Raw genomic sequence first — 27591 nt, 5'->3', positions numbered from 1 at the left:
TTGAGCAGGAGTCAGCAGTTACACTTCACCACTTTAACCTTTTTAGGCTCACCAATTGGAATCTGGTCACGAAATTCACAACGGTCTATTCTTTTATGCAAAAGAAAACCAAAACACAACAATAAAAGGAAACCAAAAGTGCGTTCGAAGCCCGCAAGCATGAAGACTAGGTAAATCCGTGTACTACCCATCATTCCCATGGTGGCGGAACGATCGCAGCGCCAGAGTCCCCACTAGTTAATTTTAGGAAACTCTATGTTCGTTGTGTCCAAGATGAAACTCTTTATTTGGCCGGACGTGTGGCCTGGAAACGGAAACTCAAACTACAGCAAGAAATGTACGCTGTACACTGATATCGGCGAGCAGAGGCGTCGGCCGTCGATAATCAACTGCGGCAAGGGGCGTCGCCATTTATAGATGCGGCATCGAACATCGAGCCTTATCGCTGGTGGCCCGGTTAGTTCGAAAATAAACTCAGCTGTTCGTTTGCGCACTCAAGCCTAAGAGGTGATCCGAAAGGAATCTGGATTGTTCCCAGATATTCTGGCGTGGTTTGCGCCAGGCAGCAGCTGCGCGTGCACTGGGCCGGTAACATAAAACATAAAAAAAAATCACGCCATATCCACGGAATGAATGATGATAAGTGGGCGAAGCTCGAGAGGGGGAGATCATCGGTAAAACCGTAACCCTCCCGTGAAAGTTCGCCCATTACATCATTAAGAAAGACGTGAGAATGTGCGCGTATATACAAATCAACTTTTATTTTGTTCTTTTATTTTGTTCGTCAACTGTCTACAGCCACCTGCTCCATCCGGTGACTCGCTGCGAAAGAGGAAGCGCGTCAAAAGCGATTGCCTTTTATTGCGTCAGTCACGTGCGAGTGACGTCATCATGACGTCACTCACACTAGCGCCACCTGCTGAGTGAGTCATACAACTAGGTGGTTACGAACCGGTCACAGAGGAAGGACAGACCCACGACGTAGTAAAGAAAAAAGAACACCACACAGGCGAACACGCACGAGAGTGTCACTCGTCAACGTCGTCTTCTACACTGCTTAAAGAATGTTCGTCATACGTTTCATTGATAAAGAGGAGGAGGAGGAGGAGGAGAAAAACGGAAAGACAGGGAGGTTGGCCAGTTCTCAGACCGGCTGACTACCCTGTGCTGGGGAAAGGGAAAGGGAGAGTGAAAGATAGAAAAGAGATGTTACCAAAAGAAGAAGAAGAAAAAAAAAGACGGCAGATCCTACGCATTGTGGGAATCGATGTAATGCGAAGCAGCCAGCAAAGAGCTGCATACATCGTCTTGTATGTCATTGATGAAAATGCGTGTCATGGTTTTCATGTTAACTCCTATAATTTATGTTCGTCACACAGTAACGTCGCGCAATACCAACTTCGGGGATCAAGCTAGCAAAACGGCCGCACCATGAGCGTGGCACGTAAGTCATGCTGTACATGACATGCGTGTCATAATTTTCATGTTAACTCGTGTTATTTATGTTCGTTGCACAGTCACGTCGCAAGATACCAATATTGGTGTATATCAAGCTAGCGAAACGGCCGCCAGCGTGCCATGAGCGTGGCACGTAAGTCATGCTGTACATGACATGCGTGCCATGATTTTCATGTTAACTCGTGTTATTTATGTTCGTTCCACAGTCACGTCGCAAGATACCAATTTTGGTGTATATAAAGCTAGCGAAACGGCCGCCAGCGCGCTATGAGCCTGGCACGTAAGTCAAGCTGTACATGACATCCGTGTGACGATTTTCATGTTAACTCGTGTCATTTATGTTCGTCACACAGTCATGTCGCAAGATACCAATTTTGGTGCATATCAAGCTAGCGAAACGGCCGCCAGCGCACCATGAGCGTGGCACGTAAGTCATGCTGTACATGACATGCATGTCATGATTTTCATGTTAACTCGTGTTATTTATGTTCGCGACACAGTCACGTCGCAAGACACCGATTTTGGTGTATATAAAGCTAGCGAAACGGCCGCCAGCGTGCCATGAGCGTGGCACGTAAGTAATGCTGTACATGACATGCGTGTCATGATTTTCATGTTAACTCGTGTGTTATTTATGTTCGTCACACAGTCACGTCACTCAATACCCACTTCGGAGTAGATCAAGCTAGCGAAACGGCCGCCAGCGCACCATGAGCGTGGCACATAAGTCATGCTGTACATGACATGCGTGTCATGATTTTCATGTTAACTCGTGTCATTTATGTTCGTCACACAGTCACGTCGCAAGATACCAATTTTGGTGTATATCAAGCTAGCGAAACGGCCGCCAGCGCACCATGAGCGTGGAATGTAAATCATGCTGTACATGACATGCGTGTCATGATTTTCATGTTATGACTTGTCATTTATGTTCGTCATACAGTCATGTTACGCCATACCAATTTTGGTGTACATTCGATTAACCAAGCGACCAGGAGAGCACAAAGTCGTAGATAGATAGATAGATAGATAGATAGATAGATAGATAGATAGATAGATAGATAGATAGATACGCTCAAAGTCGCAGAAGTTCGCTAAGAAATGCTTCGCATTTAAAAAGAACAATAATGCGACAAACTACACTGCTTAAAGAATATCTATGAGACTAGTTGTGCGCAAAAAGCGCAACAACGCTTTCAAAGCTTTCCGTGCCGAGGACGGTGTCGGTCAGTGTCCTGAGATCTTTTCCTTCGACAGTAGACGATTGTCAAGTCTATCAAACACTTTGGATAGTTCTTCTCTTGGTGCACTGAAGTGAGGACACTCACAGAGAAGATGGGCGATTGTCTCCTCGCAGCTAGTTAACACATGTCGGGCTGCTGGCCATTCGAATTCGAAATGAGTAGGCCTTCGTGAAGGCCGCCCTGAGCCACAGGTGGTACAGGAGCGTCTCCTCAGCTCTCGTTCTTCCCGACGGAAGACGGAGCTGTAGATTCGGGTCTAAGTTGTGAAGACGGGCGTTGGTAAATTCCGTCGAGTTCCACTGTACCAGTGTCAGTTCACGTGCAAGTGAGCGAAAAAGCCTTGTCTTAAGTGACAAATGGGAAGGATGGAGGGACAGGCCAACACAGTTTTCTCGCTGCATCGGCATAAAAATGCTGACGTCTTCTAAGTAATCATGCGTTTCTGCGAAAAAGAGGGTCAGAATCACCTAAGAATGTGTGGCTGTTTAAACGTGAGAGCAGCTTTTTGAACAACATAAATGGAAATTTATGAACACTCTAAATTAGTCTCGTTTATTGTCGATTAGAATGAATAGCTCATGATTTTCACTCACTCAAATGGACGGATTAAAAAAGTTTCAAAAATATGTCGGCGCTGTGATGCCCTAATCACGCTTTAGCCATGCTTTATATGCAGTATGCCGGTGAACGTTTACCGTATCCTCAATGTAGTATTGTTTCAGTACTACTTCAAGAACATCATAAAATCTTTTTATTTGATTGTGTCGTTGTTCTCTCGTAGCTTCAGTAACTGCAAGTGCACATGACTTGAGAATTGGCTAGTATACCAGTTCTTTGTATTTTTGAATTACTGTTGCGCCGTGGTCTACAGTCATGTCAACACCAGTAAAACTTGCATATCTAGCATTGGCAGAAAGTTCATGGCCTGACAATCTTATCAACTGGCGTGTTCAATACGCCTAGTAAACAAGTCGCAATCAGGTTTCGCAAACCTACCAATGCTACAGCCAGATTGCGAACATTGCTACCTTTAACTCCTGCCAAATCCTTCGTATATTGTATAATATCTATAGTGCAGCGAGTCATGCCAATGTTTTTTAATTATGTCATAGACTCATTAACTTAAGATAACTTAGTCGATCACATTGAGAATTCAGACGACCGCTTCTTTTCATGGAAACTTCTTGAAGTTCCATCGCCTATCTAAATCACATTCGCCACAGAGACTAAAAGATAAGATTTATTCTTCTTCCAAAGCTACCAAATGTTAACTATTATAAAATAACAATCTGTAGCTCTTGTACGCACTTTTAGTCTGTTTTCAATTAATTACAAGACTATTATTGCACGTTCATTATACAACTGAATCAGTCTTGCTGCTGTCGTCTAAAATAGCGTATCCCGCACCCATTTTATTGCAAATAGCGCAACAGCTGTGTCGTCAGTGAAGATCTTGTGTTTCCTGGCACATTTCTGTTGAAAAAGATATAAAAGTACGATATATTAGAGCGTGGTTATAACAATCCCGTTGAGTAAGACGATTAGCATTCTGTATTATTTGTTAGGCCATCTGCTCCGAGAGAAAATAGGCGTAAGAGCGCTAACCAAGCTTCTGGTGGGTTACAGGAATCGCATTTATTCCTAACATTCAAGCATGAGCAGCAATACTAAATAACGAACTAATCAATCGTATTTGTTCACTCAATTGCACATCTTCCTGTACCATAACATCAACGACGATGCTAATTGATGAGATTTCTGTTCACTACTCCAACCAAGGCTCTGTGCCGGAAAAAAGTGCATACCACATTTACCCGTGCCCAATGCTCCCTCAATGGGAATGTGCCCTCGACCTTAAGGTTCTGAATGATATACTCAGATTTTGCAGGAAGCAGTGGGTACCGCGACAAGCAAGTGGGCCCAAGGCAAAGAGCTGCTGAACCCGGCAGATCACTCTGTCTACAGAACCTACATTATTCAGGCACCATGGTTAACCGGTGGTGTGAACCCATTTAACAGCGACCTAATTCAGTTAGAAGAACGATATTGCGCAGTAAATAGGGGAATCATAGCGCTTCCGAGGTTTCCGCAATAGGAAGTACTTGTGCGCACGATTTTAACTGGCGTCGTGGTCCCTTTCTACACAATTCTAATGTGGTTTATCTTAACTATAAGGCGAACATTAGCACGTGTTAGAAATGATGTCCTAATTCCTCCGTGGTGCGCTCGCAGCTTTAAATGTAAAATGCATTTTTAAGTAGGCGCCATATTCTATTATTTTAGAAAAGAAATTTCATTCAATTGCAGTGCATTGGACATGACATCAATCGTTGTTATTTGACGATTTCCTCGTCATCATCAGGAGAAGCCCCGGAAAATTCTGAAAGCTGTGATCTCCATAGAATACTGAACAGTGCATTTTCTGAGCATTTCTCGAACCGTGGCAGCCCAACGATGCACAGAGCGAAAATAAAATCATCTTGGCTGCCCCTGCTGTAGGGATGTGTGCAGTGCACTGACTTCAAATAAACTAGCATCCATGCTAATCCTATCAACACAGGCTTTAGACTTTGAGGCGCGCCTGGTCAAAATGCGGCAAATAGCATCGCATAAGACCTGCACATATTTTCAACTTTAGAGGAATAACACACATTTAGTTAGGGAATTTCTGAAACGTAATTCCGTGTCGGTTAATGTCGAGCACTGCGGTGCACCTTCCTGCAGTGTCTCGCATGTCTTTCTTGCAAACACACAGAGCTGCTGGAAGAAAGCGCCTGATAATGAAAGCAATATGCAAGCACTTTTAGGCTGAGGGTATAATCCTAGAGCTGTATGAGAAGGTCTGAAGCGTTTGTCTTTTATATTTCCCAGTAGCTCTACGATTTCCGACTGTTTTTGTGGGTAATAGTCAATGTTGTTCAGTTTCGCGCCATCTTATAGCTTAATGTTCATTCACTCCTATATTCAAAGCGAGCTTTTAGCATCGCAGTAGATTATGCCGCGAATCACCATACACGCAACTTTGGCGCTTCAGACCTTGTAGAACATTGGTCTCGCAGTAGAGCTGTAGCAAATACCGCTGTATCCGACTCAATGATAATGTCGAATTTCTTATTTCATGCGCCACCCGGAATTGCCCGCGACAAAAGTCAGATGTCTTAATCCCGCGTTTTCAAACTCAACTCTTAGCATAATTCTTGATCCCATAATCGTCTTATCGAGCGAATTTTAGAATGAAAATCCGGTGGAACGTATCAAACGGTTCATGGAGCCACGGAATACCGCATTTAAGGTCTTCGGAAAGTTGGAGCATTTGGGCTTATGTAAAGCGATCCAATCTTTTGTTCACGATAATTTTATGATATCGCTCCTACTGGAATTGAGATTTTGCGGCCGTTACGGATCTGTACGTCAGTCTTGCTCACGTGATGTGATAATGAGAAATAGTCACTCGACAACTTACAACTCATATCTCATACTGCTCTCAAGAGAATGTGCATTCCGTTATAATTATTATTTATTAATATTGTCGATCCCGTCAGGGATCATTAAAGGAAGGCCATGTCCACTAATGACCATAAAAAAATACAAATCAGCGAGATTACACGTAGAAAAAACATAGGCAGTCAGCAAAGGGTATAATAAAACGTAATGTTACATCGTAACAATGCAACGGAAAAATAAAAGGTGATTCAAGAGGTACTCAAATGGCAAAGCAGGAATTAAAAAATACACCTATGTAACAAAAGGTAAAAATGGCGAAAAAACGCACACTGAGCGATAAATATGTGGTAAAAAAGGTACACAATTATAATAGATGAGAAAATGTACGCATTGTAAGGCATCTAGGTTAAGATTACATAAGAGGTTGTAATACCTTTCCGGTTTCGGCAAGTAAAAGTTATGAAAGCAGTATATTAAAAATAATTCAGAATGAAACTTAATTATACAGAAATAATGGTGATGCAAATAGTTTAAAATTGGGTAGCATGCATTAAATTTTCGAGCAATGTTAAGAAGAAAGATAAGGTCGCGCTGTTTGTTATAGGGGGATGTAGCCTGTTCAACTTACGCGTCATCAAAGGGAAAAAATGGATGCTTATGATTTTCTCTCTGGATTGCATGCTCGTGTAATGATAATGTGGATTTATGCCGGGTTCGTCGTGTTTGGGTTATAGATAAGTATTTGGAACTGTTTATCTTTTTTTTTCTGTGGATTACCTGGTAAATCATTTTTAGTCGCGCATCATAGCGCGGCTAGTTAGCGTCATCACCGCACTGTAACAGAAACTCCACTAATTTTACTTACAACGCCGTCGTAATAGAGGCCACTGGGATCTATGTCAGCCGGAGTTTCTATCCAGTCCTGCATAACAAAGGTGTATCAAGTTTGGTAACAAAGGACGAAGAAGTTTTGGTCACGGGCGCAATAAAATGCCGTCGTGCTAGTCTACTTCTTGACGTCTCCATTTTAATTTAGTTTTTAAGCAAACCGCCAGCGTCAAACGCGAAGAATTTTGGACGAAAGAGGACAGTCACGAGCGGGCACTGTAAACGGCTTGATTTCTTGCTTTCTCTGTCTGCATCGTCCGCCGTCTCAGATGTTTCACGCGTGACGGTGGTGTAATTTTGAGTACCAAATAGTTCGAACCCATACGTTCCTTGTGGTCCTTGTGTATCCATAGCTAAAGATTCATGGCGTGCCCTTCCTTCACCAGCATGTAGCACGTACAAAAAAAAAGAAACACTAAAGGGTGAGCCAAGCAGTGCTGGTACAACGAATTCCGGCACCATAACACAATATAATCCGCCTAGCTGCATAGACGAAAGCAGAGGTCTCAAACACACGGCCCACACCGAATAAAGTTCACACCGAATAAAGTTTTGTGACTTTACTAAATCGTACTCGAAGTATTTTCTCGCTTATTACAATTAATAGCGTTTTGTTCGGTTAAGCAACCGAGACGGGACTGATCTGAAGCATTTTTTTCCGTGAGGCAGCCAATGCGGTCACCATGAGTTGAAACATCAGCGAGTAACGAAAACTCTATATTTAAGAATCGGCGTCCAGACTGTAGTCCCTGTGGAAATCAGTATCGATATGTTTCTCGAAACCTGACGTCAGATCCCCTTTATAAATGACCCATATATGGGATATGGAAAAAGGCGTTCGCTGAAATGGCAACGTTAGGTGACATTTTGTTCAAACTCTCTCTCCTCACTCCCCCCTTCCACTGTCTTCCCTGTCGCGGCCCTTGTGGCACTAAATTTCGTGACTACGGCCCGCTACCTGAGGTTAGTCGAGACCCCCGGACCAAAGCAACATAGACAACGTGCTCGCGCATCATTTCCAAAGCATTCGTAATGGTACCCACACATAAAATGTGCAGCATTTGTAAAGCGCCAGCAACACGGCTTCGAAAGTGCAATTTCGTGGGAATAACCAGCGAAATTGTATTGGCGTTCCTGCTGTAGACGCCTGTCCGCTCAATTTTTCGGCGCAAGCGAGTGTAGAAGGCAACGTTCTTTATCGGCGACAGTATCCGCTTTTGGACGGTTCCACTTTCGCTGCCTGTGTGCTCATTGCTGCCGTCACGCCTCTCCGCTTTTAACAGCGGAGTTGTTTAGGGGCTAGCCACATCCGTTCATGAGCGATGTCTGTTGTCACGGAGAGCACACAGCTGGCACGTACTACCGCAGGTTCCCCGCTGGGCCGCCAGATGGCGCCATCCCCTCACAAGAGAGTCGCGGCAATTAGTTACATAAACATGCAGGGTGGCAGAAAAAAGGCAAAATGGTTAGAGATTGAGGAGCAGTTAAGCAAGGAACAGATAGGTGTTTATGCGGTTACAGAAACACACCTTAGAGACTTGGAAGAGCCACCACATATTGACAATTATATTTGGGAAGGATGTAACAGGATCACCTCAGAAAGGAGAGGTGGGGGTGTTGGAATGCTAATTCATAGCAGAACAAAATTGGATAGAGTGAAACAAACGTGTTCAGAGCACATGTGGGTTTCGGGCACAGTAGGTGGAAAGAAAACGTTGCTAGGTGTAGCTTACTTGTGGACAGGCAATAACTGCAGAGAAAAGAATCTGGAGATAGTGAAATGCATAAGCACCGATATTAAAGAATTGGTCATGATGCCGAAATAATCCTTCTAGGGGACATGAACGCTCACATTCATGACCTTGACGGATATTCAGACACCAATGGCAAGTTATTGCTAGATCTCTGCGAGCAACGTAGTCTTGAGATAGTTAACGTGGGGCCTAAGTGTGAGGGGCAGATCACGTGGGAAGTCGGAAACCGCAATCGAGCATGTGATTATTGTCTCATGACAGAAGGAATATATGACAAACTTAGAGAGAGAATAGACGAGGAAGGCATTAACAGCTTGGGTAGTGATCATAAACGCATAATATTACAAATGGGATATAAAACTGAAAATAAGAACATAGAATCAAAGTTTGGCAGCTTGTATCTAAATGACAAACAAATAACAAATATAGCCGCAAGAGTCGAGGAAAAAGTAGACGAACTACCAGGCAAACTGGAAGTATAGTGAGCTGCTACATGTAATCACGAAAGAATGGAAAAAAGAGAAGAAAACTATTTGTTGAAAGGAAAGAGAAAGCCAAAAGTTGGTGGAACAAAGAAATCCGGGAGGCGATCGAGAAGCGACGTGAGGCATCACGGGAGCACAGACAAGCAAAAAGGGAGAAGCGGCCACAGGACGAAGTCAACCAAATATGGGATATATTTGAGCAAAAATCCATTGTGCAGAAATTAGTCGAGGCAAAAATTAAGGTGAAAGTGAACGCTGGATGACAGAGATTCGCGAAAAGAAGAAGGCCGCGCCTAGGATATTTGGAGCCACCTAAAAGCTCTGGGTAGGAAGTCTGGCACAATGCAACAACATATGGTAGATGAAGGAGGAAATCAATTGGAAGGGTATGAAGCGCTAGGTTACATCCGAAAGATAACAGCTGATTCGTTTAAAAAAGTCGCCCCGGGATTCCCCCAGTGAGTAAAAGTACGCAAAGGAGTGCAATCGACGAAGATGTAGTACTAGAGAATTTCAATTGGAAGAAGGCCGAAGGAAAAATTCCTAAGCGCACTACTCCGGCTTAGATGGGGTTCCCGTCAGCCTCATTAACGAACTCGGACATAAAACTAAAGAAGCACTGCTGAAAGCCGTAGAAAAGTGCTTACAGGAGAGGGAAATACCAGACAGTTGGCGAAAAAGTAAAATGAACTTAATCTATAAAGGCAAGGGAGAAAGGATAACATTCGCTCGTATAGACCGCTAACCATTACATCGGTGCTATACAGGCTGGCGATGCAGGCAGTAAAATTAAAAATAGAAGCGTGGGTAGAACAAATGATATTTTGGGAGAACTTCAGAATGGATTTCGAATTGACAGGCGGTTAGATGATAATCTGTTTGTTCTTACCCAGTGTATAGAAATATCGAAAATAGAAAACAGGCCCTTATACGTAGCTTATCTAGATATTACCGGGGCGTATGACAACGTTAATCAGGAAATTTGTGGGATATACTGAAAGAAGTGGGCATAGGTGACGACTGTATACAGCTTTTGAGGGAAATGTACCGAGAAATACAGTTTGTATAGAATGGGAAGGAATAAGTAGCAAGGACAGCGTTGAAATTAGCAAGGGGCTGAGACAGGGATGTCCTTTGTCCCCGCTGTTATTCATGCTGTACATGGTGAGGATGGAAAAAGCGCTAGAAGGTAGCAACATTGGATTTAATTTGTCACACAAGCAGGTCGGCACGATGGTTGAGCAGAAGCTTCCAGTCTTTTTATGCTGATGATATTGTCTTATTTGCGGACAGTCAAGATGATATACAGCGACTGGCAGATATATGCGGAAGGGAATGTGAGGCTCTAGGACTAGGATTTAGTGCAACAAAATGTGGATTGATGGTATTCAATGATCACGAGACCATGTGGTCTTTATACAGGGCCAAAAATACCGAGGGTAAGCGAGTACAAGTACCTCGGAGTATGGGTAAATGAGGGGGATAGATATATGGAGGTACAAGAGAAAGCATCGGTAGCAAAGGGAAAGAGGAATGCTGCAATTATGAAGCACAGAGCTTTATGGGGATACAATAGGTACGAGGTGCTTCGAGGGCTGTGGAAGGGTGTGATGGTCCCGGGGCTTACATTTGGGAACTCAGTAGTGTGCATGAAGTCAGAGGTACAATCCGGAATGGATGTAAATCAAAGGACGGTGGGCCGCCTCGCGTTGGGCGCTCACGGGAAGACGACAAATGAGGCTGTAAAGGGTGATATGGGATGGACAGGCTTTGAAGTGAGGGAAGCTCAGAGCAAAATGAGATTCGAAGAGAGGCTGAGGAAAATGAAGAACAGTAGATGGGCAGAGAAGGTTTTCAGGTATTTGTATAGAAAAAGCGTTGACACGCAGTGGAGAAAAAGAACTAGGAGGCTCACCAGTAATATACGGCTAGCAGTGCGGGTGATATGGCAACAAGGAGCATTAAGCGGAAGGTCAGAGAGGCGGAGAGGACTTATTGGATGGCAGCGATGGAAAAGAAGCCGGCTCTGAGTAACTACCGAAAGGAAAAACGAAATAAGGAGGGAAAGGTTTTATGATAATTCAAGGGGAAGCGCTTTACTGTTTGAAGCAAGGTCGGGCTGCCTTAGAACGCGTAGTTATAAAGCGAGATTCAGTAACGAAGAAGAACAATGTACATGCTGTGGGGGAACTAAGGAAACGATGGAACATGTACTGATTGAATGTGGCGATATTCACCCAGGTATACGTGTGGGCACGAGTCTAGATGAAGCCTTGGGTTTTAGGGACAACAATGGAAAGCTGCACACGTCCGCGATAGAAATAAGTAAGAGACGGTTAGAGTATTGGTGGCAGAAAAGTAGAGATAAAGAACAAAAATAAATAATGGGGGAAAAATAAGGTCATTCTGCCTTAAGAAGCAGAGAGATGGACCGTGAATTTATATTGTTTTGGTATAATACCATAGATTTAATCAATGTAGATAAGGTATTAGGCCAACATGAAACAAGGAAGTTTTTTTTTTTTTTTTTTTTCCTCGAGCCTGGTGGCAGACATGTCACCGCCCCGTTTTAAAGGGGACGCTCATAGCATCCATCCATCCAGAGTATTGGTGGCAGAAAACTAGAGAGAAAGGACAAAAATAAATATAGGAAGAAAAAAGGACATTCTGCCGTAAAGGGCAGAGAACGGAGCTGAAAACTTAAGTTTTTTTTCTTCTGGAGTAAAATAGTTTTAATTGAAGTAAAGACACTAGGCCAACGCTAAGAAAAAAAAAAGAGTAAAGCATTTTTTTTTGTCGAGCCTGGTGGCACACTTGTCACCGCCCCGTTATAAAGGGGACGCTCATAGCATCCATCCATCCATCCATCCATCCATCCATTCATCCAGGTAGAGTTACTGTATATGCTATGTTTAGGCCGCAGATGGACGTAGGTTTTCTAAAGGCCGCTTGCAACCGTGCACTGCGGAGAAGGTGATGCGCAGGCCAATTATTGTACTCCCCGCCGCTGCTGCCGCGAACACAATTAACACTTCACAGATGGCTCCCTGGGCGCCGCCATAATCCCCTTAATTGGTGTGGTCCCCCATAAATGAGCCGCGCCTGAGATGTCAGCCTTTGTACTGCCGTGGTACAGTCAAGAAAGGAGGTTTTTCTGGTTTCCTGTGAAAAGATCTGTACCCAGCAAAACTAATCCCACGTCGGTTACACGCCAGACACGTCGATCGGCGACACGCTTAAGCATTTCGCCTGCAAAAACATAGTGCGGCTTCGCCGCATAGGTGTGGTTGCTAGCCGGACCTACACACAACTGTTACCTAAAGGTAGCATATACAGTAACTTAAGAAGAGGGAGCCTTCGGTTGGGGGTGCGTGGAGCTGAGCGAGTCATTGGGCGCGCGCCAGGTGGTGCGAGAGGAGGGCGAGAGGGAAAAGCACTATATGAAGAGAGCAAGCCATTCACACACCCTTTGCCGTGTTCTTTCGGTCGACCACCGAATCCCAAGTCACCGAAATTACAAATACAAGACATGCGCGCATCCCAAGAAATCCCTGCACGCTACAGACTAAATCTGAAGATATACCCTTCAGCGGACAGGACGCTTAGTAAGAAAGAGGAGGTTATGTGGCGAGAAATACAGACGGGTTGTTTTTCAAAACCCCGCACTTCACAGCATCTGACATCCAGAAGTGTTCAGGACAAAGTGCAAATTTTGTGATGAAGCAGCAAATTTGGTCAACATGGTGTGTAGTACATGTCCGGCTCAATACGATGATCGTACACCTTAGAATCCTGGGAGGCTCTGCTCCGCAGGCCAGAGCCCAACGTGCAACAGGACATCATCAGTCAAGTTCTTCCTGCTGCCTTGTCTCAAGGGATTCCGACCGACGGCTAGGGGTGACAGGGGAGGTGGACGTTATCCTGACGTCCATCTGCTGCTGTTCCAATAGAGTTTTTTCTTTCTCTTCGGGCGGACTCGGCGCGGCGTTTTTCATGTTCTTTCCAATATTAGTCAGCCTATAGAACGGCACATCGACAGGGCCATCACGCGATTATCGAAACGTGGTTCAACTTTCTCGAAGTCGGTATTTTCCTGAAATGTGCAATGCCTGATATCGACATTATGCGTGGTCCAGCAGAAGGTCTTTATTCCGCCGACACGAAATATTGCAATGAAGTGCCCGCAGCATGCGTACTGCTTTCCAATTCTTTTTTTTTTTTTTTTGTACCGTCGGGAGAACGCATTCACACCCTTCAGTTCAATTCATATTGGGCAAGCATGGGCGTGATTTGTCGAAGTCTTCAATAAAGATTGAAAAAGGGCACGTGACCTAGTGTTCAAGGCACTCCCTTTCGGCCCGTGGGGACTCGGGTTCAAACTCCGATCGCGGAAAGAAATGTTATTTCGTTCTATTTATTATTTATTTGGTGCGTGCCCGCCAGCTGTTGGTGAGGAGTGTTTTTTGTGGCTAAAGTGGGTGCTTGGGCGTGTTGGTGCGACATAGCGGAATTTGTAAATTTGTGCGTAGCATTTGTGGGTGAGGAGGGTTTTTTGAAACACCACCAGCTACACAGGTCACTGAGTACAAGCTCCACTTGGAAAGAAAGAAAGAAACACACTAGGTCATGCACGCCCACGTCAAGCTTCGCATGCCCCCATTTCCGCGATATGCGAAGGACTCCTGAATTTTAGATGCGAAGTATCTTATAGCGGTGTTCAAACCGGTGGTGGTGGTGGTCTGCGGCGTGACCACCCTTACTGCGAATGCGCAAACCCTCTCCACACACCTCCTCCCCGTTTCCCCACTCCCCTTCCTCTCTCCTTTCGCCCTCTCCACTCCCAATCTCCCCCATTTCCCTCTCATCCCCCCTCTCTACTTCCCCTCTCCACCTTTCTCCCTCTCCACTTCCCCTCACCACATTTCCCCTTTCCTTTCGCCTTCTCTCCTTTCTCACTCTCCAATACCCCTCTCCACATTTCCCCTCTCCTTTCTCCTCTCCACATTTCCCCTCTCCCCTACACACTTTTCCTATGAAACTCGGGCTCGACATGCCGAAACGCTGCTTCGCATCGCCTCATGGTCGCCTTTAGCGGGAGATGGTATGATTTTTTCATAGTAGCAGTACGTAAGCTATCAAGAGATTTCAGATGTGAGCAGGTAATCTTCATTTAAGCATCAAACTGCCACACTCACCGGGTTCAGTCGAGAGGTGAGTAGTGCCGACATATTCCCAATGCATACGTATACTGCTTCCCGGAACGCATCAGAACCCTGTGGATGAAATAAAAACGAAATATGCATAACGTTAATGTACATGTGTTGTGCAATAAGAAATGCCACAATGTCAAGCATAGAAACGAACGTTCTTGAATTTTACGAATGACGTAGCTGTTGTCACGTCTACGGCGTCTGCCACAACTTGAAGATGGTTAGGCAGGACAAACGCATCTAATATTGCAGCACGCGTATGCAAGCATCTGTGGTGATGGAAACGGTGCAGCGTCGCCATTGGGTGGATTTCAATATGAGCCAGAATTAAATCTGAAAGTAGACAGAATTAACCATCCCACAAATTTTATTGTCATGCTTGTGGTTTCTTGTTATTCTGTCTTACCCACATATATCCTCGGTGTTTTTTCGGTGTTTAAGTTGTGATACAGAGCCTGTGTCATCGTTTCCTTTTTCTCGTCCGTTTCCCGTTTGCGCTGGCCGTCATGGCAAAGGGTTTCATCACGTAGTACGTGACAGCCAAGTAAAGTTACTCATGTCATGAGCTGTGGATCGTGCTCTTCATACACTGATGTAGCTGTATGCCAATTTAATTTGCCTAAAGTTTTAATTTCCTGGGCAAAGCTCGCCCAATAAATAGTTCCGTATTTAGCAGTCTTGCTGCGTCCTTCTTCACCGTCACAACCACGCGACAATACTGATAGCTATTAAGATAGATGTTATTCGCAAAACAAGGCAGAAACGTTTATTTTTGCTGCTCTGCAGTAACAGTGCTTATAGGCGAAGGGAATAAGCTTTATCATGAATGACAATCGTATTGATGTTGCAGAAGCCTTGAAACCATAGTATCCTCTACTGTTCCTGGGATATAAGGCTTAAATGCAGCTTCAGTGATGCACCTCTGACTTCTAACAAGTTCGAAAAATATACATCCCACTGCAGAATACATTCTAGCTGAAAGAAAAGGGCGGGGTATCGAAAGGAATCGTTCACAAAATATTGGTAAACTGTTTGCAGTTTGCATAGGTTGCGTTGTGTACCGCATCCGCACGTCATATGGCAAGTGCTGCACAAATGACAGCCAGGTGACGAAACAGCTCAGTGCGCGAGTATAGCAACAGCATACAATGATTGCCAGATTTTAACTTTGCTATAAAAAAAGTGCAGGTGCAGCACAGCCCTCTCACCTTTGATATCTTCAATGGAATATATTTGTGCCAGCAGAGACGAAAGACGAGGCACATTTTGTATGCTGCCTGAAGAGAGGCAAAACCAAAAATCATTGCATGAACAGTAGCGATCTCTCCATCTTGCTAATTCCGTCACCAGAGAGACGCAAAAACAAAGTAGCCTGAGCTTTAAATGCTGCCTGGTTAATATTTCTGAATATGTAATCAGAACGCTTCCTCTACAATAGGAAACGTATTCCGTAGCCTTCTTTAAATAACTTTGCATGCCCTTCGCTTATATCATATGTTTGCAGTTTACAAAAGCCGCATTAAGTTTTTGTATCAGACTGTCCCGGAATTGTTTCGGTAAGTGCACTGCTAATAAATGAACTCAGACTGTGTGGACCTAAATGTGTGAGTTCGGACCATTGCCTCTTTCCTAGAAGTTGTGCGCGACGTGACCACGCCCATCTTGCCATGGTGACTTTTATGAACAAGGCGAATTTTGCTTCCCTCTTGCAGACAATTTTCTTGCTTGTACTTCTTCGTCTGAGTCTACATCACTTGCTATAGTCGGTGACAGCCTAAGAATAAATATAAGCTCCGCCCACGAGGCCGCATTGCTTATATTTTGCGTGCGTCCGCGCTACAAACGAAGTAATTCTTAAACAATCGCAGTGGGTTTCACGCATATCAACATTATTTGGCAATGCTGCGCTGATGTTGAAATCAAGACAGCAAAGTTAGATTAAAACCAGTATGAAGGCATGGAGTTCGGCGTCAGCTTAACATTATATCTGTTATTTAAATCGCACCCCCCCACCGCGGTCATCTCGGAATCTACAAAGAGGTGATGTACATCTCAAAGGCGCTGTTTCTGCGCAGTAAATGACACATTAAACGTAGAATTTCAAATAAAGGAATCGTTTTTCACAGTTTCAGAAAAAGAAACAAGGACATTAATCACATTTAATAAGGTTGTTCGTAATTTTTTCACGAAACTTTCACCGACAGTTTTGTGCAGTCTGCTGTAACTATGTCAACTGTGACTCAAAGCGAAGTATGCCGAAGTGGTCTGAGATTGCCTTCGCGAATTTCAATTCTTGTGTTGGCGTAAATACCGGCTTTGCTTCTCGAGTCGCCGTGCCTGTCATCGTGTTTGAGGTAAACGCCAGGGCTTGATTTGACGTCTTGTTTCAACGAAATAAAAGCGCACAGTGCACAAGCTGTTTAACTGTTGGGGGTCACTGCATACGTTGCCGTTACGTTCACGCCCATGCCATGTACGCGGCTAAACTGGCGGTGACTGAAAGCTTTACGTGGATTGTTTCTCGCTCCGACAATTTGCACAGGCGTTGCCACGACCCCTTCAGCCCTTGAACATTCAACTATTTTCAAAGCGGGGCCCAGTTTAGATGGAACAGGGGCTCCTGCCTTCTATGAATGTGTGTGTGTGTGCGAAGTATTAATATATATATATATATATATATATATATATTATATATATATATATATATATATATATATATATATATATATATATATTATATATATATATATATATATATATATATATTGCCGATCGCCAGGCAAGAGGGTTTTCTGCCCCCCCCCCCCCCCACTCCCTAACCCGGGCCAATTTATGACCTTTGTATCGAACACATGCGGATTTGCCGGGTAAATCCGCGCGCTTTAAGTGGGAGCCTCTGTGGAGCTAGGTTTATTCGTGGCCGCGTTGCTGCTATCCGGGCATAAATGTGACGCGCATATTTTAAACGTGACGATGGCGGGCAGCTGCCATTTATGAAGTGACGTCCCCTGAAAGCCTCTCCCTACAAGAGACAGTGCAACGCGGTGCCGGTTTTAGAGGGCGTTTATTGCCTATCTTAAACAGCCTATCGTGACATGTTGGGTGGGGAGAAAGTCATATGGCACACAAATAAGTGGTCACATGCGGAGCCAATGGCCACGCCGTCATTTATTTGCTTATCATCCGTATACAATCATCTGTATCATCCGTATACAAACATCACTACAGTGGCAGGCAAGAAACTCCAGTCAGCACAGTCCTTGCAGACACTTGGGCATCATGCGGACGGCTCGTCTGTGCGGACTTTGCCGCTCTATTACCTGCTGTTACCATGTGCTATCATATAGGAATGTGCCCACAAACGCTACGCGCGTCAGATGTATTCGGCTGTCTACGGGCCACAGCCAATACTGAACGCATGCATATCCGAAAGTTGCCTGCGTCTGCCGACGCGGCACCTCTTTTCCGCTATGGATCCCAACGAGGTGACATCGGAACGCGACTCTCCTTCCGATGAAGTTCCTGCAGACGACTCGCCGCAAACGCCACTCCGGTATTTCAAAAAAAAAAAAAAAAAACACCAGAGGTTTAACATCCTCGGCAGTGCTGTAAGGCAACTTATCTTGAACTGCTACATTAAATTGCGGCGTTCGTGCATCGAGCGTGAAACAAGGACTTACACAACGGGCACTTCAACCTAGCACATCGTAATGGGCCGGTGGAACTGAATTCCGTTAACACAACGCAGCCACGCCAATAGGCACACGTCACGTAATCACACACGCACGGGATCACCACAATTCTCTTTATAATGCACACACCACTGCTTATTCACCACACCTAGTTTGTTTGCTTTCGCACTGTGTTGCGCTAACGGGTTATGTTGGTCGCTTTTTCTCTCACGCTTCACCGCACACAGCACAGCGCATGTCACAAAAGACCACCACAATTCCCACGTTGCGAGCTCTAACACACACACACGCGCACATGTGGCAACGCTAATGCCATGGCTTTTGCGGGCGGTAAATCATACACAGACACGCACATTCCAACTTCAACTTCACCTCACTGCACACGAATGAACGCGACGACAATCGCCGAGTGTGGTGACCCTCAGGCGATGGGCTCGGTGTATCCGAGCGATGGAGGGAACACACGCGTGTTGCTACTTGACGCTGCCGAAACGACGGAACGCGAAAGCGTTGTAAAACACTCCGAGCTGCTGCCGCTTCGGTGCACTTCAAACTCGGCACAATCACAAGCTTCTACTTCATCGAATGACGACCGCCGAGGATTATGCTGAGTACGTGCGGGTAACAGTAGAAAAGAGCTTCTTCTGGAAGAAACAAACACCACAGGAAACTGAGGAAAACCGAATTTACGCCTCTCGGCCTCGGTGCAGCGGCACCTCGCCTCTCGTCGCGAACGGCGCCATGTTGCATTTTTCATTGGTTCGTCTTAACCGTTACGTCATGGTAAAGAGCGGCCGTAGTTGGACGCGCATAATACAAATGGACAGCGGTACACTTTACTTTTTATTCTTAGCTTGTCACCGACTATAGATACTTATATTCTTGCCTCTTTATTTCCTGCTATCTTCATGGCCTTCATTTGTGCCCTTCTAAGGCAATTAACAGCCCAGTTGTAGTGGCACTCTATGGGGAGGTTGTCAGCCTGCTTCCGCACTTGTTTTCTCTACTTTGTGTGGTAGTGTACGGATACCACGTAACGATAATGATAATGTTGATCATTCCTCGAGTTAACCGAAGCCGCATTTACATCTGCAGAGTCCTCATCTGCAGAGTTTCAAAAAACAGCCATCAATTATTACGTGCGTAGTATGCATAAGAAGGCAATGAAGCATAGACGTGGAGTGCAGTGTCGCGTTTTTACGCTTATCCATCCAATGGAGACTTAGGAATATGTGCTACGGCTTCTAATGATTTTTGTTTCATACGAGACGAGAACATACAAACTGCACTGCGATGCCTGCCTACCCTTTGGAACATCTTGGGAGAGAACTTGTAAGTGCCTGCAACAGGCAGGAAACACTTGTCCACCATCTTCGCTCCTACCTGCGTTGCCTTTGCCTTCTGAGCGATTCCTGAAAGGGAAAAATAATGCGAAGAACCTCACCATGTTACTTCGAAACATACTAATATTACGATTCAATGAATTTTAAAAGGATGCTACAATGACACAATGAGTTAGTGGAGACTGTTAAATTATTGCTTCGCCATTCCACTTTCGCGATTTTCATAATCATAGGTTTATTCTACAAAAAGAAAATGAAAAGTGAAATTTTCATTTTTCTTTTCAATTTCTCGCTGAAATCTCTGCCCATTAATTTCGGCGTGCCGTCTCAGATGTGAGGGCGTATTCTTTATCGTATTTTCGCCACATAGGCTTAACTTAATTTCTCATTGTTGGCCCGTTAAGCCTCTCGTGTCTGACTCTGAGCTCTCTCGTGTCTTAGCGGACGGTGTATTCCATTGTTGCCAACTATGGACTATGCGGGTCTTTGGAGACGCCGTCAAAATCTGTGACGTCAAGGCGAGTTGGCGCGGAAACTCGAGGGTGGCCACGTGTATTTCATTTTCGCACATTATCTCACTTGCCCGAAGTCTTCTAGGGGGGGGGGGGAGTAGAGCTTCTGGTATTATTGAAGGGTAAATTACGATGCTATAATGATCAGTTTTCTCCTTAGTACTTATTTTATTCTTGATTACTGGAAGAAAAATGAGGCCTTAGTAACCAGCGCATTCGTCCATTTCACGCAGAAATATTTGATGGAAGCGCATGGAATATTATTGTACGTGTCATGAAATTACGCCTTGGGGACCAAATATGGAATAAATGTTTTACGCACGATATTGAGGAGCTTACGTTGTGGTAACTGCGATGCGAGGGTTTTATGTGGACTTTGAAGTATTGTTTGTCGGCTTATTTATTATTAGGAATGACAAAAGTAAATAGAGAATGGCAGTCACGTAGAGTTCAGAAGAGATGAACGCAATTCATATTTGCGCGTACTCTGTTGTACCGCAGGTAATGCGCATCACGTTTAAACAACAGTAAGTGTTGCGCCAACAGTTGCGATTTTCTTTAGTTTACATAGTTTTAATATTTTATTGAATCAACAACAGGTTAAATTAACTTAATGTACGTGAATTGGCGTATTGGTATTCATAGCGGTTCTCTGTTAAAAGTAACTGCCGAGCGTGTGGCAGCCGCTCGGCGCCACTGAGAGATGACGGCTTCAAGGAGTTTCGCGCAGGCGCAGTGCGTGTTGTTAGCCTTGCTCTTTCCTCGTCCGCTACAAACTGCTTTCGTGCTTCGAATCGTCGCAAAGATGGCGAAATGAACTGTCCAAGTCACGAAAGAGCAGCGTGCACGGTTCCGAATGCGCCTGCACGAAACTCCTTACAGCCTCCACACACTCAGATGTTCCCCTTAAAGGGACACTAAAGAGCAAAGCGATTTTTTTCGCATTAGTAAAGTAGTCTTCTATGATACCAAAAACACCACGCTTTCTGCACGAAGACGCTTAATAAGCGAGAAAACGCGCAAAAAAAAAATACAGGTGGCGACGCCACCATGGAATTCCCGCACCATTTGCCGTGACGTCACATATTTTTGACGGCGCCTGCTTGGGCCTACGTAGTCCTAATCGGTTAAATCGAAGTACATTGTCCTCTGAGGGGGCCAGAGACTTGACATAACGAGTTTGTGGAAATTTCGTCGAGCCAGTGGCGCCAAAATACGTTAAATGCTCTTTGAAGTCTTTTACGTCACGAATTACAAAGTTCGGCGCGAAATTTAAAAATGAAACTTTGAACTTGGTTTTATCCTCTAATAATAAACCTAGGGTGGTGAAATAAACTACACAAGAGTTCTCCGAGCACACTTTATCAATCTAAACCAATTCATTGTTTCTCTTTAGTGTCCCTTTAACAGTGGACCGCTGTGTTCATATTGCCACGTGTTCATATCTGTACTTGCTTGTTACCGTTACATGTGTTATTGAAGCCCAGCAGAGGCCGTTCCGTAATGTATGGGAAGCTTGCAGATTGTTGCAGGATGTGTTGATAGGATTGCGCGCACGACGCGAGAAGTAGAGTTCTTACTCGAACTAAAGCGAGCACCACTGATGACGCTGGAAGGTTCGCTCTGGCATGTATATGCCGGATCGCAGTCGATCAGATTGCCGACTACCGACGACTGCGCTCGACGCTATCGCTGCAATGAGTGTGTCCCTTGCTCTTTTTTTTTTCTGGGCACATGCTGCGCAATAAGATGTTTCGTTATTAACTGCCTGAGTTTGTGCCATCAGGACCACCGTCAAGACCATGTGGCATCTGGTCAAGGTGCTTGGCCGTTTGTCTTCCCGATTGCCTCCAGCGCGCTGCATCTCACCGCAGTGTCAGCAGTACATCGGCGATATCTGGGGCCTAACCACGAGCCCGTTTCCGGAAAAATAAAAGCAGTAGCCGATGTAGGTACAGTCACTGTTCTTCGCACTACCGAAGATCCTTCGCCGCCGTCGATGACGCTGCGAGAGAAACTAAAGAACACGCCGCGCGCACAGTGTAGGCCTGAAAACAAAACTTCGTACTTCGTCGCCGCAAGAACACCTGACGACGCCACGTAGCACCAGCGCAACAAGAAGACAAGCCGTGACACCACGTTGCTGCTTAACCACAACGCGAGATGACGAACTAGCAACCTCGACGCTCGACGGCGAACAGGTCACTGCACTGGTGGATACTGGCACCGACTACTGCGTCGTCAGTGGGTCGTTCGCCGCGAAGGTGAAGAAAGTAAAGACTGCCTAGGAAGGCCCAGAAATCCGGACAGCTGGAGACCATGTAACAATGCTGGCTGTAGTCTGCACAGCAAGCCACCAAAAACAAACCGGACGTATGCTGAGGGCATCGCCAACCTAAACATTGCTCTACGGATGTCATACTTGGCATGGGCTCCTTAAACGAACATGGCAACGTCATCAATTTAAAAACCAAGTCGATAATGTTGTCATTAGACAAAGCGACACCACCGTATACGAACCTACGGCACCGTGCCTTGACCGTGTTTGAGCATCAAGTCACCATTCCACCTCTGGTTAGCTACGAGTGAATATAGCCCCATCTCTCCTGCAGGCTATTCAGAGTGGTCGGTGATCGCCGTTCGCTTTTCAGGCTGCCAAATGGCAAGGGTACATCAAGGCTGAATATCGAAATGGAGCCTTAGGCTGAAACGAAAACGACACTGCTGTCGTACACAAGTCCAGGAAAACAACACAGCGATGCGTACTGCTTGTCACGCGCCACAGCCAAGACAACTGTCCCTTTCCATCCCACTGGTTCGTGAAAGCGTTGGAACCCGCTCCAAGACAACTACATGACCCTGAATCACAACCACTGGTACAGTGCAACGTGATATTGAACGTTGAAGTCCCACGACTTTCTGTCCGCGTGGAAGTCGCCTCTCCAAGAGAAAGTTCGAGTTAAACTAGGAAAAGTTCTTGTGGTGTTGACAGCTATGCGACAATAAAGATTGCACGCACGTCGCGATGAAATTATATCTGGACACAAGGGTTTGAGCTTTACCGTTGCGCAATTTCTTCTGAAGTCTATGTGCAGCTTAAAGTGAAGATATGTCACAAACTTCGAAGACAAAAGGCCTCTGGAAATAGATCCACCAAAAGCGCCATTCCGACAAGCTGCTGTGGACCTCCTGGAGCTCTTCCCAACATCAGCATTAGGCAAAAGGTGGGCGGTCCTAGCTATGGACTATTTCGAAAGTTACACGGAAACGGGTTCACTCTAAAGTGCGACAGCTCTCGTTGAAATTTCTTATGAACAACATGCTACTGAGGCACGCAGCTCCCATCGTTGTACTACTGTTATTGGAACAGGCTTTATTGCGCACCTGATGCAATGTTTGATACAAACGAGTCATATTGATCACAGAACTAAGGCGAACCACCTCTATACTCAAAGCCTCAACAGAACCGTAACTGACATGCTTTCGATTGATATCGATGATGAATATAGACATTGGGATGAACTGATTGCCTATATCGCATTCGCATATTACGAGGCCGTTTATAAAACAAACATTGCACCGTTTGAACTTAGGTTCTGCTGAGAAGCTACTACAACAATGCATGCTGTATGAGATAAAGACAGCGATGGCGCATTCAACCTAGATGATTTCATGCAAGGAGTAGGTGAAGCACGAGAGATGACAAGGTACCGAATGCGCTACCAACAACGCATGAAGTGCAGCCGCTATAACCAGGAACGTATTGAAGTATTAACCTGTGCGAAGCGACGTCACTAATGCAGTGAAATCTGCTGGGCAGGAGAGCCTAAGGAACCGCAACGCGGGCACCGAAAGGTGAACAGGTTGTCCGCAAGAAAACCTTTATGGCGAAGTCGATCTGGCCATGGCGTACGTGGTGCCGGCAAAAAAAGAGCCACGTGAAGCGCGAACTGCTGTTCTAAAAGAAAATACAATTCAGTCTCAAAAAGTTAGCCTTGTAAGAACGTCGTGTTTTGGATATCTACGGCTTACGCGACGCCTACTATAACAGGTCATCACACCGAGTTTGAATGCGAAGAATCCGTTGCTTAGTTTCACGCACCGGGAGAATGCGCATTAAGAGGTGCACAATACTGCGAGAACTTGGCTACTTTCAAGTAACCCGCCCATTTTCCTTTTTAATATACATATTAATTGGAGTGACGTAATGTACTCAGTGACAACAAGCAACGATCATCTTGGCTAGCCCGCGCCACGCCCGAGAGACATCACCCAGGGAGAGAGCAGAAATACGTTCTACGGTACCCTAGAACGCGACTGATTAAGTCACGCGAATGCGACAGCACTGGTTTTGCACAAGCGAACTTTTCCGAATTGAAGTTTTTTATGCTGACTTTCATTTGAATTACTTATTCTAGTCGTACGACAATAGAACAAATAGAGTTACATTATGCCTATTTAACTACGTGCCGCATTGACGCGAGCACACCTGAGACAGCTGAACCCGAACAGTTGCTGCTCTACGCTGATAAGGAGGGGAGCATCGCACTTGTACGGCCACGAATATGGAAGCCATGCAAATCGAATAAGCAGTACCAAAGACGCGAAACTAGGTTAGGTGCTGTGTAGTACTTGGACTGCGGTTATGACTTCGTTTTGTTTTGTTTCGTTTTGTTGTTGTTGTATTTTGTCGCGTGCTGTCGTCACAAACTCTTCTTCTTCTTCTCTTTCATTCTTTTACATCCCCTTTCCCCTTCCCACGTGCAGGGTAGCAAACCGGAGACTGCTTCTGGTTAACCTCCCTGTCTTTCCTTTCTCCCTCTTCTCTCTCTCTAGGTCACCATCCGATATTATTAAGATACATATGCCTTCTAACATTAACATATAAGCGGCAATTCACAAAAATGAACGTGTGCTATAACATTGCTTAAAATTAGCAATGGTTCCTTGACTGCTGACCCGAAGTTCACGGGTTCGAATTCCGGCCGCGGCGGCCGCATTTCGATTTTGGCGAAATGCTAGTGGCCTTTGTGCTTAGATTTTATTAGATCCCAGGTACCTGTGTACACGTTAAAAAACACCAAGTTGTCGTAACTTCCGACGCTCTACACTACGGCGTCTTTCATAAGCTGTAAGTCTCGCATACCCGTTCATATGGTGATGATGATGAAAACTTTATTGGGGTCCAGAGAAGACGCAGGGGAGACCCCGCGCCACCCGGCTAGTCCCACGATTTTGAAACGTACAGCCCTAACAACCATCACCAACATCACGAATTACGATTCATTTATTAAGGATAACAACATCGCCTTTATTTCATTACCACGATCGGATATCACACTACCAAGATAATGTCATGTCGAAAAGTGGCAGGCAACATCTGATCAACCATGACCAATTACCTTGGAGTGCCTCGGAGAAAACACCTACCCTTGTTACTAGCGATGCGCTTCGCAATAATTTGTAAATGTATTCGCGCTAACTGGGCCCTCCTGAACGCAAGATGCACCACCTATAGCAGGAAACGTGAGCTTCGCCACAAGTAGACAAAATAATTAGGCTAGATTACTTCAGGAAGACTATGCGTTCGATGAAGGTTCTCACAAGTCTCACACTCATAATTCTCACAAATTTAACTGAACGCCTTAGGTTTCTGTTCCTCCTATAAAACATACTCGCAATGCATCACGTAAAGTGTAGCTGTTCCTTACCCGTTCTTTCTTCGCAGACATCAAATTTCTCGTCTTTGGATGCAGTCAAGGAAAGGAGCAGGAGGCTACTAAGTAAGCGCAGAACTATAGCTTCGAACTTTACCGTGAGCATCGTCGGGCCGTTACTGCGCGTTGGTGTGAATGTGTGGGGGGTATTCGAGGTTTCTTGTGGGGAATGTTTTTCGACCTTCGCTGATACCTAGCTGCATGAAGGCAAAAGTTTGTAAAGCAGGCGAGCAGTCATCCTTGAGCATACAGAACATAACTCACACAGTGCCCCAGAGACAGGGTTTCCAAAACAGAATCCCAGGCAAGATTCACACCTCCTGACCTGTTGACACGTGCCTCTTCTAAATGATGTCTGCGCAGACGGTTTCAACACGGCGTGTTTGAAGAACACTCCCCGTCTGTGGGTCATTAATAAAAGTACGGACGCCGTTTCAGGAAGGTGACATTTTTGGTCTTGTTAAAGCACGGATTCCGCAAATAAAGGAATGGAGCCGTCGTTGCCTGCTTGATTTAAGAGCTAGTGGAACTATCAACATTCATTTTACACTGGCGTACTGTTTTAAGCGAATGCGCATATGGCTAGGGGAAACAAAAAAGATGGTATGTCCTATGCACGCAGAGACTGCCAGCGTGTATGTGGCAGGAAAACTGGGCGATCGCCACAACTCACCACCGGTCCACTCATAATGTAGAAGAGCAGGTGTGAATGCGGAGCGAGAATGGGAGCCTGTGAATAAAAATTCACAGGCTCCCTTATGCATTCACTTAAGACGACAGGGAGGCGAAATGCATCTTCTTCTTCTTCTTTTTCTTCTTTTCGGTCGATGTATTGGTCCTGCTCCGCCACTCCGAGAACTTTGCGCACCTAGCGTGGTTTTGCATCGCCTCCATGATCGGAGGCTTCTCACTTGGTTTTGCACTCCCTCCTTAATCTGCCTCATTTTGACAAGCTACGATGCCACATCACATGACGGCATCATGTGATGACGCCGAAATTTGTGACGTCATGGTGACGTCACAAGTTTTGGTGATCTGTCACGTCGTGATGACGTCATATCGTGACGTCATCACGTAATGAATCTTTTTTACATTACTTATTTTTAAATTATTTTTTGCATTGTCCGGCGTCCGACACCGGTGGACGTCAACGCCCTAGAGGGAGGACGCCAACGCCGACGGCCAAATTTTGCGTTTGATGAGGCATTTAAGGCTTTCGCCTGAATAAATGATAAATAGAAAGGCAGGCACACCATTGGCTGAGCTATAAGAGACGCCGTTCTCTCCGTCGCCGTCTCTCTGCGTGCAGCATAGGTAGGGCACGCATCGTACGAACTCCCGAACAGGAGGTAACTTACGAAGAACAGCGCCCGTAAAGAATATATACGAAAAAGTCTTTAATGAACCATCTAGATTAACCCAGGAGTAAAGAGAGAAGACGCACCTTTTATCTTCACTGGCTATACACGCGTACGGAGTGCATGGGCTGTCCCAAGGGTACGTACACATGTACACCTACCCGGCACGGCAAAAAAATGGAGAAAGCACCATGAACATCAGCTGACAATATGCAGATATACAAGAATGTAACCAGCTCCAAGGAAAGTATTTGTTGAGTATACGGTATCTGCAGAGAGCAGTGCCATGTCCACGCACTCAGTGCATTACGGTTCAGTTATCGCAGAACTATCACAGTGTGCTTCCAAAACAATACTCTTCGTTAGATTCTGTAACGGAGGCTTCCATGCGATAATTACTGGCGCCATTACAACGCCGGCGTGCCCAGGCTGAATGTGAAACTTATGAGAAATCCTGACAATAATAGAGTTGAGCTATTAGGTATG

The 27591-nt window shown here is 45.2% G+C and overlaps 1 protein-coding gene across 1 annotated transcript; it reads right to left on the bottom strand.

The window, feature by feature from the left end:
- Positions 1 to 4040: 4040 nt before the first annotated feature.
- On the bottom strand, positions 4041 to 25864 carry LOC119377522 (uncharacterized). Its single transcript, XM_037646957.2, has 6 exons — positions 25742 to 25864; positions 19481 to 19587; positions 15692 to 15760; positions 14469 to 14546; positions 7012 to 7068; positions 4041 to 4175 (listed from the first exon to the last, which is right to left on the bottom strand). Exons 1-6 carry the CDS (start codon positions 25851 to 25853, stop codon positions 4089 to 4091), a joined length of 510 nt encoding a protein of 169 aa, XP_037502885.1. The 5' UTR covers positions 25854 to 25864; the 3' UTR covers positions 4041 to 4088.
- Positions 25865 to 27591: the final 1727 nt, after the last annotated feature.

The sequence above is a fragment of the Rhipicephalus sanguineus genome, unplaced genomic scaffold (genome assembly GCF_013339695.2).
Source record: "Rhipicephalus sanguineus isolate Rsan-2018 unplaced genomic scaffold, BIME_Rsan_1.4 Seq484, whole genome shotgun sequence".
NCBI classification, from domain to species: domain Eukaryota; kingdom Metazoa; phylum Arthropoda; class Arachnida; order Ixodida; family Ixodidae; genus Rhipicephalus; species Rhipicephalus sanguineus.
This window is presented reverse-complemented; position numbering and strand designations above follow the sequence as displayed.